Here is a 15,497-nt window from a genome sequence, read left to right as displayed (position 1 = left end):
CTCTGTTTCATTAGTGTGAACTCACCCAGCACCTCAGCCCCAAACTTAGTCTCATAGTGACCCCCGGCCTGCCTCACCCACAGTCAGACAGGAGGACCCCATGCAGTCTGCCCTTCAACCATAGTCTCACAGAGCTCCAGCCAGTCCTTCTGTCTCTACCTCGCAACACTCAACTACACAACACAGGAAGGAAATGGGAGGAGAGACCTACTAAAGTCAACCGCATGACAGTGGTTCTGTACCGGTCTGTCAACAGATATATCTGTGCGCTATGTTTGTCCCTGTGTGCCTCTCTCAGGTGGAGGAACAGGAGGAGAGTGTGGTGAAGAGCCAAGCTGATTTCTCTGTCTACAGAGCCAGTCACATCCGCTCTGACTCAGACTACGACTCCCAGCTCTGCCGCATCCAGGAACTACAACAGGTACAGTAGGGGCCGAACACTTCACCTCTTCATGCTGGAGTCCTGCTAACACAACCTGTCACTGTGGCCAGTGAAATCACAGTGACCAGAGAAAGTCATTGTCTTTAAAACTTCACTCATCAACTATAGTTAGAAGTTTGGTCCTACTGTATGTTCAGTAAGTTCACTGTAGTTCTGTGTATTCCAACCCTGGCTTTAAACTGACCCTAGACAGGAAGTCAGAGCAGCCATCGCCAGACAGACCCTGACCCACACCAACCAAGGTCCATAACGGCCACGGTGACTAATTGTTTGTTATGTCAGCATGCGTATGCCCGTTTGCCTTTAATGGAGTGTAGTGGGGCGATCCATCAGGCTGTCAAACAGGCCCAGTGTCAGCTGGAGTGGCTGGCGTGTCAGAGGAGCGCCCGCGCTGCGCTGACGTGATTTACTGCCCTACTCCCAACGCACGCAGCCACCGCTCCCTGCTCCACTCCGACTCAGCCCAGATTGATTACCCAGCCCGGCTGGCCCACGATGCCCGCCATCTTCTGGCAACCTTTTAGCTGCGTTTTATAGATGGTTAGAGCACCTCGTTTGACTATTTATACATCTGTAAGTGGCCATGAAATGTAGATTTGTCTTGACGGGTGTCAGCGTCAGGGGGTAGTGAAAGCAGAGCCTGGTGACAACTCGTTATTTTAATGGTCTGAGATGAAGGGGGAAGATGGCAGGATCCTCCCTCCTCAACATGGCTGAATTATACTTTTATTATTTTCACTTAATGTTTACCTACATATTTCACTCAAAGCTGTTGGCTTGTATTTTCTCCACCACGTTTGATAGGGTCTGAGAGCAGTGGGGAGATGGCTGACACTCATACACACACTCTACCGGAGGAAGAGTGACAGTGACATGTTGACCTGTCAGCTGCCTGCGCTCACACGCACACACACAACTTATCTTAGGTAAATATGTCATGGCAGCCACACAGTGCAGTTGGCTGGTTAATTGAATAGTTAAAACATCAGTAGGTCTGTGCAGATTGGATGTGACACCTGTCAGATAGGTGCTCCCCTAACACAGGATGCTTCCTCCACACACTGATACTCATGCCATCATGGTGGAAATGCCAAATTAGGGGCAGGCGCTTCACTGAACGCGCTAGAGCAGGTGTGGAGATGTCCTGGGGGGTGGAGGAGGGGGAGGCATTGCTATGCTGGGTCTCTCAGGTGAGGATGTGGAAAGCCTTGGGCTTCGGTTCTCCCCTTCCCCTCAGGCATAGTCATAGGTGTGTGACAGGTGTATGTGTGTCCGTGTGTGTGTGTGTGTGTGTGTCTAGGCATTCTCCCAGACCGTGGAGCAGTGTGCCCAGGGTAGCCAGGACCTCAGTGTGTGCCAGTCAGAGGTTCCTCAGCTGAGAGAGGAGGTGTCCAGACTCACCCAACTCAACCAATAACTTTGTGTTTATGATAGAATACATAAAGGGTTAATTTTTTACTGCATAGTGTGGGTGTATTTGTGTGTGCCTCCTTGTGCGTGTGTGTGTGTGTGTGTGTGCATCCATGTGTGTGTGCTGCAGAGGTGCTGCGACTGCAAGAGGCTGGGAGGCAGCTCCAGGCAGAGGCCATGATGGAGGGCCAGCGCAGGCTGGAGGAGGTGGGAGCTCAAGAGCAGAGGGCTGCCAGGCTGGAGCAAGACCTGCAGGCCGCCCACAGACAGTGTGCCAAGAGACAGCAGGTACACACTGCGGCACGATGCCAGGCCAGACCCCATCACCTCCAACATGCCTGGAGGATAGGATAGAAAGACCTTACATACACCTACTCACTCAGAACTTCAGGAAGTGTAAAACACACACACACATAAATAGAACTCTCTGGATAAGAGGATACACACACAGGAGTATACACTACCTTTCAAAAGTTTGAGGTCACTTAGAAATGTCCTTGTTTTTGAAAGAAAAGCTGCTTTTTTGTCCATTAAAATAACATCAAATTGATCAGAAAAACAGTGTAGTCCTGGTTAATGTTGTAAATGACTACTGTAGCTGGAAACGGCTGATTTTTAATGGAATATCTACATAGGCGTACAGAGGCCCATTATCAGAAACCATCACTCCTGTGTTCCAATGGCACGTTGTGTTCCCTAATCCAAGTTTTTCATTTTAAAAGGTTAATTGATCATTAGAAAACCCTTTTGCAATTATGTTATCACAGCTGAAACTGTTGTCCTGATTAAAGAAGCAATAAAACTGGCCTTCTTTAGACTAGTTGAGTATCTGGAGCATCAGCATTTGTGGGTTCGATTACAGGCTCAAAATGGCCAGAAACAAAGGACTTTCTTCTGAAACTCGTCAGCCTATTCTTGTTCTGAGAAATTAAGGTTATTCCATGCAAGAAATTGCCAAGAAACTGAAGATCTCGTACAATGCTGTGTACTACTCCCTTCACAGAACAGGGCAAACTGGCTCTAACCAGAATAGAAAGAGGAGTGGGAGGCCCCGGTGCACAACTGAGCAAGAGGACAAGTACATTAGAGTGTCTAGTTTGAGAAACAGACGCCTCACAAGTCCTCAACTGGCAGCTTCATTAAATAGTACCCGCAAAACACCAGTCTCAACGTCAACAGTGAAGAGGCGACCCCGGGATTCTGGCCTTCTAGGCAGAGTTGCAAAGAAAAAGTAATATCTCAGACTGGCCAATAAAAATAAAAGATTAAGATGGGCCAAAGAACACAGACGCCTGACAGAGATATGGCTTTTTCTTTGCAACTCTGTCTAGAAGGCCAGCATTCCGGGGTCGCCTCTTCACTATTGACGTTGAGACTGGTGTTTCTAAGTGGCCCCAAACTTTTTAACGGTAGTGTATGTTCACACACACGTACACTCACACTTTGACTGAGCCTTCCCTCTTTTCCCTCCCAGGCAGTGCAGATGCGGGATAACCTCCTGAGGCGTTTGAAGGCTGACCTGCTGGAGGCCCGGGAGACTCTGAGGAGTCGGGCTGTGGAGGTGGAGCGGCAGGCAGCTACAGCCAGGGGCCTGGAGGCTGACGTCCAGAGGGGCAGGAGGGAAGGACAGCAGAGAGAGGCAGAGTGTGGCTCTCTCAGGACCCAGCTGATGACCCTCAGGGAGGAACTAAAGGAGGCCCAAGGATGCTGCAGGGACATGGGTAGGAGGATTACACAGTCCTGGGGGGTGGGCTGGGAGACTGGTGTCTATAAAGCTGGACTCGTGTGTAGTCAGGTACCTTTGTAGCTCTCTCTCTCTCCCTATTTCTCTGTCTTGCTCTGTCTCTCTTTGTTTGACTGTTTGTCTCTCTCTCTCTCCTTCCCCCTTCCTTGATGGAGAAGAGGTTCTAAAAAACAGTTAAAAGCAGTAGAGGCATGAGGAAGAAGGAATGAGAGTAATGCTGATGGAAGGAGGGAAGGGGAGAAAGAGGAGAGTGACATGGTTGTAGTGGCAGCAGCAGCAGTGCAGCCTCTAGGGCTGACTTTAATGATCAGTATGAGACAGTCACCTGTTTACGTCCTGCCTGCCCCAGAAGCCTCAGCAGCTAGCCAGCAATGAAACAGACCATCAATTCACAGCCTGGGGCCTTTTGTCTGACACACACACTCACACATGCATACTAACATATGCATATGCACTCAGAGGGACCACCAGCAGCATCGGGCACAGGAACACCTGGCAGAGCGGGTGGCAGAGGTGGTGAGGGCAGAGCAGGCCCAGAGGAAGCTACAGGCAGAGCTACGCACCTTAAAGGAGAGACTCCGCACCACAGACCACCTGCAGGGCTACAGATACTCTACAGGGCTTTGGGTTCCCTAAAGCACTCTGACTGTCTGTCTCTATCTGGCTCCAAGTAGAGGTCTGCGCATGACTGATTTATTCATGCTATTCCCACCTGCACCCGCAGCTTTTCATACCACACCTACTTGCTCCCGCTGGCTTTCTGTCTAACTCCCACCCGCTCCCGCAAGAACTGGTCCCGAACCCAACTGCGGCCCCGCAATGTTATTTTAGGCGTAAGTGATGCAGCTAGCTTGCTAGCCATGGTCCTAGCAATTTTGTGCTCTATTGTCAATATCATAATGCCCAAAAATAACCTACGAAATAAGTAACATTTCCAGAGAGTCTCACATTCTCCATTATATTAGGCTATCTATATTACTGGGCTATATCAGCCAATAGGCTAGACTTAGTTTGAAGAGAGCGGAGTTGGAGAGAGAACGGATACTTGCATTTTCTCTTGAGCTACGTTTAATAGCCTACCTTTTAGAAGCGGGGCGATTTTCAGATGGTGACAAAATAATATGGGTGATTCATATTTATTACTAGGCAGTGTAGTAAACTATAGCCTAATTATATTTATGAAGCTAATTTCCTTGGAAAGAGAACTGCCCCGTGCTTCTCCACCTATGCATAGGCTACAGCCTACTCTATTAAATTGAGACCAAACGCGCACTTGATCTCACACTTCCAACTAGGAAAGGTATGGCTACTGAACTTGAAGCAGCAAGAATGATGACAGCTGACACTTGCACTTTCTCTTGAGCTACGTTTTGCATATAGGATATAGCTATACCTTTTAGGAGCAGTACGATTTGTAGGCAGATACAAATAAACGAGTAATCAATATGTATTGAAAAAGAAAAGGGCAGAATGCTCACCATGGTATTTGCGCGTTTTGCCTTTTCCTTTTCAATGATGATCACATTTTTGGATTGCACCTCGACTCACTTTGGTTGAGCTCCCTCCGCTTCTTGCCATTATTGTCAATATTTATTTACAGACGCTTGTAGTAAACTACAGCCTAATCATATTTAAGTTAATTTCCTTGGAAAGATTTGGCCACAGGATGAAAAATGCCAGACCGTGACTCAATGATCTCTGTCGGGACATGCAGCCAGCCCTCCACCGCCAAGCACACAGCATGACTTCATGTCATGAACCCTGTCTTTAACCACAATCCTTCACATTTCACTGAGCCATTAGTTCAACAGTGACTTGAGTATTTGCTGATTGCCATGAGTTTGTAAGACTGTCTTATTCCCATTTAGATCCAAACTGAACCTTTTGGCCAGTAAGGCCACAGTGTCTTTATGACTCAGACAAGCCTCTCAAACAGTCACTCTAAATAATGCCTGTGAAGAAAATGTGATCTGATGAAAATCTGATGTTACATGTGTTTAAAAACCCACTGTGCCTCACACACACTCTCAACCTTGTCTGTATCTTAGTGGCTGAGAGAAAGAGAGAAAAGTGTTTTGGCTTTGTGACCCTTGGCACGCTGCCTCCCCCGCTCTCCCCCTCCTCCCCCCTGTCCATCTGGGCTGTGTGTGCTCCGGCCGCTCGATAGGCGGATCATTCCAGGTCGGGGCCCTCTTGTGAAATCATATGTTTAACTGGCCAGGAGAAGAGAGATGGGAGCGTCTTAACCAACACCTTGCCAAAGGTCTCCTGTTCAGTCAGCCGTCCTGCCGCTTGGAGTGCGCCTGCCGCCTGCCAATAGGCATTAGGGAGGATTTAGTAATTAAGTGATAGGCTGAGGACTAAATTGGGTGTTTGTGGGCTGGCGAGCCACCCAGAGGTCCCCACAGCCATGCAGATAGGGGATTCTAATTGCCAGGGATATTGATCAGCCTGGCGAGGGGGGGATGCAGGGGATTCACAAGCCATCGATTTGCTGTTACTGCGGCCGCCTTGTCAATGGGAGAGGGAGGTGAGCACTGAGAAGCTCCCCCCCCCCACACACACACACACACACACACTCAAACACTCACTCACTTCTGGAAGGGCTTTACCCCTCAACCCCCGCCCTCCTCCTCTCTATATCTCTCGTTCTCTCTTTGTCTTAGACTGTCTAAAGGTGTTGCTTATCGGATGGGTATTGGCAGAGAGGAGGGGCAGCTCTTTGGTAGAACATGTCCCTAGGGAACGCCTTCTTCACACTCTGCTCTACGTACAGTATAGGTTTCTCCTTCACACTCTGCTCTACGTACAGTATAATTTTCTCCTTCACACTGCTCTACATACAGTATACGTTTCTCCTTCACAATCTGCTCTATGTACAGTATAAGTTTCTCCTTCTCGCACTGCTCTACGTACAGTATAAGTTTCTCCTTCACACTCTGCTCTATGTACAGTATAAGTTTCTCCTTCACACTCTGCTCTACGTACAGTATAAGTTTCTCCTTCACACTCTGCTCTACGTAGAGTATAAGTTTCTCCTTCACAATCTGCTCTACGTACAGTATAGGTTTCTCCTTCACACTCTGCTCTACGTACAGTATAAGTTTCTCGTTCACACTCTGCTCTACGTAGAGTATACGTTTCTCCTTCACACTCTGCTCTACGTACAGTATAAGTTTCTTCTTCACACACTGCTCTACATACAGTATAAGTTTCTCCTTCACACTCTGCTCTACGTACAGTATAAGTTTCTCCTTCACAATCTGCTCTATGTACAGTATAAGTTTCTCCTTCACTCTGCTCTACGTACAGTATAAGTTTCTCCTTCACACTCTGCTCTACGTAGAGTATAAGTTTCTCCTTCACAATCTGCTCTACGTAGAGTATAAGTTTCTCCTTCACAATCTGCTCTACGTAGAGTATAAGTTTCTCCTTCACACTCTGCTCTACGTACATTATAAGTTTCTCCTTCACACTCTGCTCTACGTACAGTATACGTTTCTCCTTCACAATCTGCTCTACGTAGAGTATAAGTTTCTCCTTCACAATCTGCTCTACGTATAGTATAAGTTTCTCCTTCACACTCTGCTCTACGTAGAGTATAGGTTTCTCCTTCACACTGCTCTACGTACAGTATAAGTTTCTCCTTCACACTCTGCTCTACGTACAATATAAGTTTATCCTTCACAATCTGCTCTACGTACAGTATAAGTTTCTTCTTCACAATCTGCTCTACGTACAGTATAAGTTTCTCCTTCACACTCTGCTCTACGTAGAGTATAAGTTTCTCCTTCACAATCTGCTCTACGTAGAGTATAAGTTTCTCCTTCACACTCTGCTCTACGTACAGTATAGGTTTCTCCTTCACACTCTGCTCTACGTAGAGTATAAGTTTCTCCTTCACACTCTGCTCTACGTACAGTATAGGTTTCTCCTTCACACTCTGCTCTACGTACAGTATAAGTTTCTCCTTCACACTCTGCTCTACGTACAGTATACGTTTCTCCTTCACACTCTGCTCTACGTAGAGTATAAGTTTCTCCTTCACAATCTGCTCTACGTACAGTATAAGTTTCTCCTTCACACTCTGCTCTACGTACAGTATAAGTTTCTCCTTCACACTCTGCTCTACGTACAGTATGAGTTTCTCCTTCACACTCTGCTCAACGTAGAGTATAAGTTTCTCCTTCACACTGCTCTACGTACAGTATAAGTTTCTCCTTCACAATCTGCTCTACGTACAGTATAAGTTTCTCCTTCACACTCTGCTCTACGTACAGTATAAGTTTCTCCTTCACACTCTGCTCTACGTACAGTATAAGTTGCTCCTTCACACTCTGCTCTACGTAGAGTATAAGTTTCTCCTTCACACTGCTCTACGTACAGTATAAGTTTCTCCTACACAATCTGCTCTACGTACAGTATAAGTTTCTCCTTCACACTCTGCTCTACGTAGAGTATAAGTTTCTCCTTCACACTCTGCTCTACGTAGAGTATAAGTTTCTCCTTCACACTCTGCTCTACGTACAGTATAAGTTTCTCCTTCACACTCTGCTCTACGTACAGTATAAGTTTCTCCTTCACACTCTGCTCTACGTACAGTATAGGTTTCTCCTTCACACTTTGCTGGTGTGTCCCTTGTTCCCCTCCCTAACTCGGGGCATGTCCCTCCCTGGGCAGGCGAGGGCTTTCACGCTTTACTGTGGTCTGAGTTAATGTCTCAGGGAGAGAGGGCGCAAACTGGGATTTGATTAGCTGCTTCACCTGACGGTAAACAGGCCATGGCCACCCCTCACACACACAGCTCTGATCCCATCACTCACGCCCCAGCGCCCCATCAGCCCAACGCTCACCCCACTACACCATGCCACACCGCAAAGCACCGCACAGCCAAAATTAGTGCAACGGCCTCTCATTAAATGTTCAGGCTTGCCTGCTCAGATTAAATCTGGCAGACACAAACACACACGCATTACTCTCAAATGAGCACATTTTTCGCATTACATCACAAGATAAATGAAATTCCCTTTGATTTTGAAAATGTAGACAAGAGTGAAAACAAAGTTTACAGCATGTGGGGGGTAGCGTTGGCAGAGAGAGGTATCAAACATGCCAGTTTGAAAGTAGTGGTCGTTTAAAGACTGGGAGCCCCTGACTGATGGTGTGTCTGTGGCCGTGTGCATGCATCAGGACCCAGGTGGAGAGTCTGAAGAAGGAGGCAGGGGAGAGCAGGCAGGCCCAGCTCAGTGCTCAGCAGGAGGCCAACACACACCAGCAGAGGGCTCAGAAGCTGGAGGCAGAGCTGACCAACACCAAGGACACACTCAGGACTCTACAGCAACAGGTAAGACCTAACATTAACACATACAACAAACCAACCAACAAGTTCCCCGTCGGGGGTACACCCCCCCCCAAAAAAAACAGTAAATTTTTATTTTACAACGGGGCTATACATTTGGGTGAGGTTTTTTTCTCGCCAAAAATACAATTAAACCATCTAGGTGTTCAGCGAAATAACAACACAATGTCAAATACAGGTAGCCTAGTCAAATAATTAACACCCAATCACATTAACTGTTACTCTCTCGTGGGAATTTCACTAACGGTCCGTATGTAGCCAAACGTAACTGCTGCTCATGTTGGTCTCTGTACTGATGGAGCAAAAAACATGACAGGGAGACATAGTGGAGTGGTAACGCACATGCAAGCAGTTGCTCCCGACGCCACTTGGGTACACTGCAGCATCCACCGAGAGGCTCTTGCTGCCAAGGGAATGCCTGACAGCTTGAAAGACGTTTTGGACACTACAGTGAAAATGGTTAACTTTATTAAAGCAAGGCCCCTGAACTCTCGTGTATTTTCTGCACTGTGCAATGATATGGGCAGCGACCATGTAACACTTTTACAACATACAGAAGTGCGCTGGTTATCAAGGGGCAAAGTATTGACAAGTTTTTTTTGAACTGAGAGACAAGCTTAAAGTGTTCTTTATTGACCATCATTTTCCTTTCTCTGACCGCTTGCTTGATGACGAGTTTCTCAGACGACTGACCTATCAGGGTGATGTTTTTTCTTGCCTGAATGATCTGAATCTAGGATTACCGGGACTCTCCACAACTATCATATCATCATCTGCTCATTTATCACTCCAGTGTTAATCTGCTAAATTGTAATTATTCGCTACTACCTATTTATTGCCTACCTCCTCATGCCCTTTGCACACACTGTATATAGACTTTCTTTTTTCTACTGTGTCATTGACTTGTTTATTGTGTTATTGGCTTGTTTATTGTTTACTCCATGTGTAACTCTGTGTTGTTGTCTGTGTCACACTGCTTTGCTTTATCTTGGCTAGGTCGCAGTAGCAAATGAAAACTTGTTCTCAACTAGCTTACCTGGTTAAATAAAGGCGAAATAAAAATGTAATTAAAAAACTATATTCAATGTGCGGGACAAAATTGAGGCTATGATTAAGAAGTTGGAGCTCTTCTCTGTCTGCATTAACAAGGACAACACACAGGTCTTTCTATCATTGTATGATTTTTTTGTGTGGAAATGAACTCAAGCTTACGGACAATGTCAAATGTAATATAGCAAAGCACCTGAGTGAGTTGGGTGCGCAATTACGCAGGTACTTTCCCAAAACGGGTGACACAACCAACTGGATTCGTTATCCCTTTCATGCTCTGACTCCAGTCCACTTACCAATATCTAAACAAGAGAGCCTCATCGAAATTGCAACAAGCAGTTCTGTGAAAATTTTATTTAATCAGAAGCCACTGCCAGATTTCTGGATTGGGCTGCGCTCAGAGTATCCTGCCTTGGAAAATCGCACTGTTAAGACACTGATGCCCTTTGAAACCACGTACCTATGTGAGAGAGCCCTCACTAGCATGAAAACTGCTAAGGTAACTGAGCTAAACGACTACCGCCCCGTAGCACTCACTTCCGTCATCATGAAGTGCTTTGAGAGACTAGTCAAGGACCATATCACCTCCACCCTACCTGACACCCTAGACCCACTCCAATTTGCTTACCGCCCAAATAGGTCCACAGACGATGCAATCTCAACCACACTGCACACCGCCCTAACCCATCTGGACAAGAGGAATACCTATGTGAGAATGCTGTTCATTGACTACAGCTCGGCATTCAACACCATAGTACCCTCCAAGCTCGTCATCAAGCTCGAGACCCTGGGTCTCGACCCCGCCCTGTGCAACTGGGTACTGGACTTCCTGACGGGCCGCCCCCAGGTGGTGAGGGTAGGCAACAACATCTCCTCCCCGCTGATCCTCAACACTGGGGCCCCACAAGGGTGCGTTCTGAGCCCTCTCCTGTACTCCCTGTTCACCCACGACTGCGTGGCCACGCACGCCTCCAACTCAACCATCAAGTTTGCGGACGACACAACAGTGGTAGGCTTGATTACCAACAACGACGAGACGGCCTACAGGGAGGAGGTGAGGGCCCTCGGAGTGTGGTGTCAGGAAAATAACCTCACACTCAACGTGAACAAAACTAAGGAGATGATTGTGGACTTCAGGAAACAGCAGAGGGAACACCCCCCTATCCACATCGATGGAACAGTAGTGGAGAGGGTAGCAAGTTTTAAGTTCCTCGGCATACACATCACAGACAAACTGAATTGGTCCACTCACACAGACAGCATTGTGAAGAAGGCGCAGCAGCGCTGACACACTGACACTGACTCAACTCCAGCCACTTTAATAATGGGAATTGATGGGAAATTATGTAAATATATCACTAGCCACTTTAAACAATGCTACCTTATATAATGTTACTTACCCTACATTATTCATCTCATATGCATACGTATATACTGTACTCTATATCATCGACTGTATCCTTATGTAATACATGTATCACTAGCCACTTTAACTATGCCACTTTGTTTACATACTCATCTCATATGTATATACTGTACTCGATACCATCTACTGTATCTTGCCTATGCTGCTCTGTACCATCACTCACTCATATATCCTTATGTACATATTATTTATCCCCTTACACTGTGTACAAGACAGTAGTTTTGGAATTGTTAGTTAGATTACTTGTTGGTTATTACTGCATTGTCGGAACTAGAAGCACAAGCATTTCGCTACACTCGCATTAACATCTGCTAACCATGTGTATGTGACAAATAAAATTTGATTTGATTTGAAACTAAATACAGGCACAGACTGTGTGTGGAAAATGATTTAAATCAAATCAAATGTATTTATATAGTCCTTCGTACATCAGCTGATATCTCAAAGTGCTGTACAGAAACCCAGCCTAAAACCCCAAACAGCAAGCAATGCAGGTGTAGAAGCACGGTGGCTAGGAAAAACTCCCTAGAAAGGCCAAAACCTAGGAAGAAACCTAGAGAGGAACCAGGCTATGTGGGGTGGCCAGTCCTCTTCTGGCTGTGCCGGGTGGAGATTATAACATAACATGGCCAAGATGTTCAAATGTTCATAAATGACCAGCATGGTCGAATAATAATAAGGCAGAACAGTTGAAACTGGAGCAGCAGCACGGCCAGGTGGACTGGGGACAGCAAGGAGTCATCATGTCAGGTAGTCCTGGGGCATGGTCCTAGGGCTCAGGTCCTCCGAGAGAGAGAAAGAAAGAGAGAAAGAGAGAATTAGAGAGAGTACACTTAAATTCACACAGGACACCGAATAGGACAGGAGAAGTACTCCAGATATAACAAACTGACCCTAGCCCCCCGACACATAAATTACTGCAGCATAAATACTGGAGGCTGAGACAGGAGGGTTCAGGAGACACTGTGGCCCCATCCGAGGACACCCCCGGACAGGGCCAAACAGGAAGGATATAACCCCACCCACTTTGCCAAAGCACAGCCCCCACACCACTAGAGGGATATCTTCAACCACCAACTTACCATCCAGAGACAAGGCTGAGTATAGCCCACAAAGATCTCCGCCACGGCACAACCCAAGGGGGGGCGCCAACCCAGACAGGATGACCACATCAGTGAATCAACCCACTCAGGTGACGCACTCCTTCCAGGGACGGTATGAGAGAGCCCCAGTAAAGCCAGTAACTCAGCCCCTGTAATAGGGTTAGAGGCAGAGAATCCCAGTGGAAAGAGGGCAACCGGCCAGGCAGAGACAGCAAGGGCGGTTCGTTGCTCCAGAGCCTTTCTGTTCACCTTCCCACTCCTGGGCCAGACTACACTCAATCATATGACCCACTGAAGAGATGAGTCTTCAGTAAAGACTTAAAGTTGAGACCGAGTTTGCGTCTCTGACATGGGTAGGCAGACCGTTCCATAAAAATTGAGCTCTATAGGAGAAAGCATCCTTTCAAGCACACCCTTCTCATTAACCTGTTCGATGAACAAATAAGGTTTTATATGTAAGATGGTTAAATAAAGAGCTAAATTATTGATTGTTATTATATTATTATTTGTGCCCTGGACCTATAAGGGCTCTTTGTCACTTCCCACAAGTCGGGTTGTGACAAACTCACACTCATTCTTATGTTTAATAAATATATTGTATAGTGTGCATGTGTGGCAGACTTACAATGATGGCAAAAAACAACATTTGAGAGTGTTGCTACAGGGGGTACTCAGAAGGAGGTTGAATGTTTGAAGGGGTACGGGACTATAAAAAGTTTAGGAACCACTGCACTAGAGGAACAGTCTTTTAACGCCACTTCGATACCAAAGTTAATTAGTCGTATCAGGTTAGGAGACTTAAGGTTAGGAAAATGCTCTCCTAACCTGCCATAAAAATCACTTTGTATCGAAGTGGCGTGAAAAGAGGGTGTTGCATTACACTAGATCAACATATTGATTTGGGATAGCTAATGACCCAGTAGCCTTGCACTTGACTTTTCCTACTAGCAGTGACTTTGCTGATAACTTCTTTATTGAGAATTGTTTTGTTTTCCATTTTAATAATTTTATACAAATTATTTTTTATAAAAAAAATGTACCCCCTTTTTCTCCCCAATTGTTATCTTGTCTCATCGCTGCAACTCCCCAACGGGCTCGGGAGGTTGAAGGTCGAGTAATGCGTCTTCCGAAACATGACCCGCCAAGCCACGCTTCCTAACACCCGCCTGCTTAACCCGGAAGCTAGCTGCACCAATGTGTCTGTAGAAACTTAGAGCTATTTATAACTTGTCAGAAATGTCCAGATCAACTAGCCCATGTCAGCTAACATTTATTTATTTTTATTATTTTTGCCGATATGTATTGTTGTAATTCTTTTCTTTTCTTTTCATTTTTTTTTTTTTTTTTTTAATTGCAAGAAAATATGCTTTGAAACTGCAAAATGTACACCCCATTACAAAATGTGTAGAATTTAATGAAATAAGCTTTGTCACACACTGATCAGTTTCACCTGTCCTTGTTATTCTCTCCACCCCCTCCAGGTATCGCTTGTTTCCCCCAGTGTATTTATCCCTGTGTTTCCTGTCTCTCTGGGCCAGTGTATTTATCACTGTGTTTCTTGTCTCTCTGTGCCAGTTTGTCTTGTATGTCCAAGCCTACCAGCGGTTTTCCCAGTTTCCTGCTTGGCCTTTTTCACCTTTTGCTAGTCCTCCCGGTTCTGACCCTTGCTTGTTTTCTGGACTCCATGCCCGCCTGCTTGACCATTCTGCCTGCCCTGACCTCGAGCTTGCCTGCCCTTCGGTACCTCCTGAACTCTGAACTGGTTTTGCCTGTCCACGACCATTCTCTTGCCTAAACCCTTTGGATTTATTAAACATCTTAAACTCCAACCATCTGCCTCCTGTTTCTGCATCTGGGTCTCGCCTTGTGTCATGATACTTTACACCTGCAAAGTTCTCTCCACCAACAAGAGGGGTGTGAATCGTTTGTCATGAACAGTGCTTGTGCCCATAGAAATAGACGTTGCGCTTGCGCAGGGGGGGAGCGGGATGTTCCCCAATGCTGGAAGGGGGGCCCCCGAGTGAAAGCGTTTGGGAACCCCTGTGCTAAATGACTAAAATGTAAATGTAGCCTAACCTCAGAATATTGCCTGTAAACGTGTGGTCGGTTGGTTGACTGTGGTTGTCTCTGTGTTCCAGCTGCAGGAGCAGGCTGATGCCAGCCAGGCACTGCGGGCAGAGCTGTCCCAGGAGCAGGCCAGGCAGCAGTAGCTGCAGGAGAGGAACCAGGGGGCCAGGGAGAGAGAGGGTCGACTGGAGTCAGAGAGAAACCAGCTCAGAACCAGCATGGAAGCAGCTCACAATTAATCAATAAGGCACCTTGGGGGTTTGTGGAATATGGCCAATATACCACGGCTAAGGGCTGTTCTTATGCACGTTGCAACGCAGAATGCCTGGATACAGCCCTTAGCAGTGGTATATTGGCCATAAACCACAAACTCCAGAGGTGCCTCATTGCTATTATAAACTGGTTACCAATGTAATTAAATGTTTTGCTATACCCGTGGTATACAGTCTGATATACCACTGCTGTCAGACAATCTCCATTCAGGCTTGAACCAACCAGTTTATAATGTATATAAAACTAGCACTCAACTAGACATGTGCAGTCAACAACTCAGCACTCAACCAGGTGCTTTCACACACATACTAATGTATCCAAAAGCTAGTGCTCAACTACAAATATGCGGTCAATAAATTCACACATATTGCAAATGCATGTCACACTCACACAACCAACAAATGTTAATTATACTGTAGTGTTTGTCTGTTGATTTATGACTAAAGGCAATATTCCAACACAAATGATTTAGTGTCAGTGAACGTCATGAATTTAACCTGTGCTTGCTGACAGTTAAAAGTTTCAAGAGGCATTTTTTGGCTTTACATGTTGTTTTTCCATTCATCAGGAGAGCGTCTTCTCCTCACATAGTGTCTGACTGAAGCCTGGCTACACTCATCTAC

At 46.2% G+C, this 15,497-nt stretch overlaps 1 protein-coding gene across 1 annotated transcript; it reads left to right on the top strand.

Moving 5' to 3' along the window:
- Positions 1-1,984: 1,984 nt before the first annotated feature.
- On the top strand, positions 1,985-14,829 carry LOC139412183 (octapeptide-repeat protein T2-like). Its single transcript, XM_071159000.1, has 4 exons — positions 1,985-2,140; positions 3,327-3,573; positions 8,787-8,940; positions 14,673-14,829. The coding sequence occupies exons 1-3, from the start codon at positions 2,030-2,032 to the stop codon at positions 8,804-8,806; spliced, it is 378 nt and encodes a 125-aa protein (XP_071015101.1). The 5' UTR covers positions 1,985-2,029; the 3' UTR covers positions 8,807-8,940; positions 14,673-14,829.
- Positions 14,830-15,497: the final 668 nt, after the last annotated feature.

The sequence above is a fragment of the Oncorhynchus clarkii genome, chromosome 6, assembly GCF_045791955.1.
Source record: "Oncorhynchus clarkii lewisi isolate Uvic-CL-2024 chromosome 6, UVic_Ocla_1.0, whole genome shotgun sequence".
Classification (NCBI taxonomy): domain Eukaryota; kingdom Metazoa; phylum Chordata; class Actinopteri; order Salmoniformes; family Salmonidae; genus Oncorhynchus; species Oncorhynchus clarkii.
The sequence above is the reverse complement of the archived record's forward strand: the minus strand, read 5'-3'. Positions and strand labels throughout refer to the sequence as shown.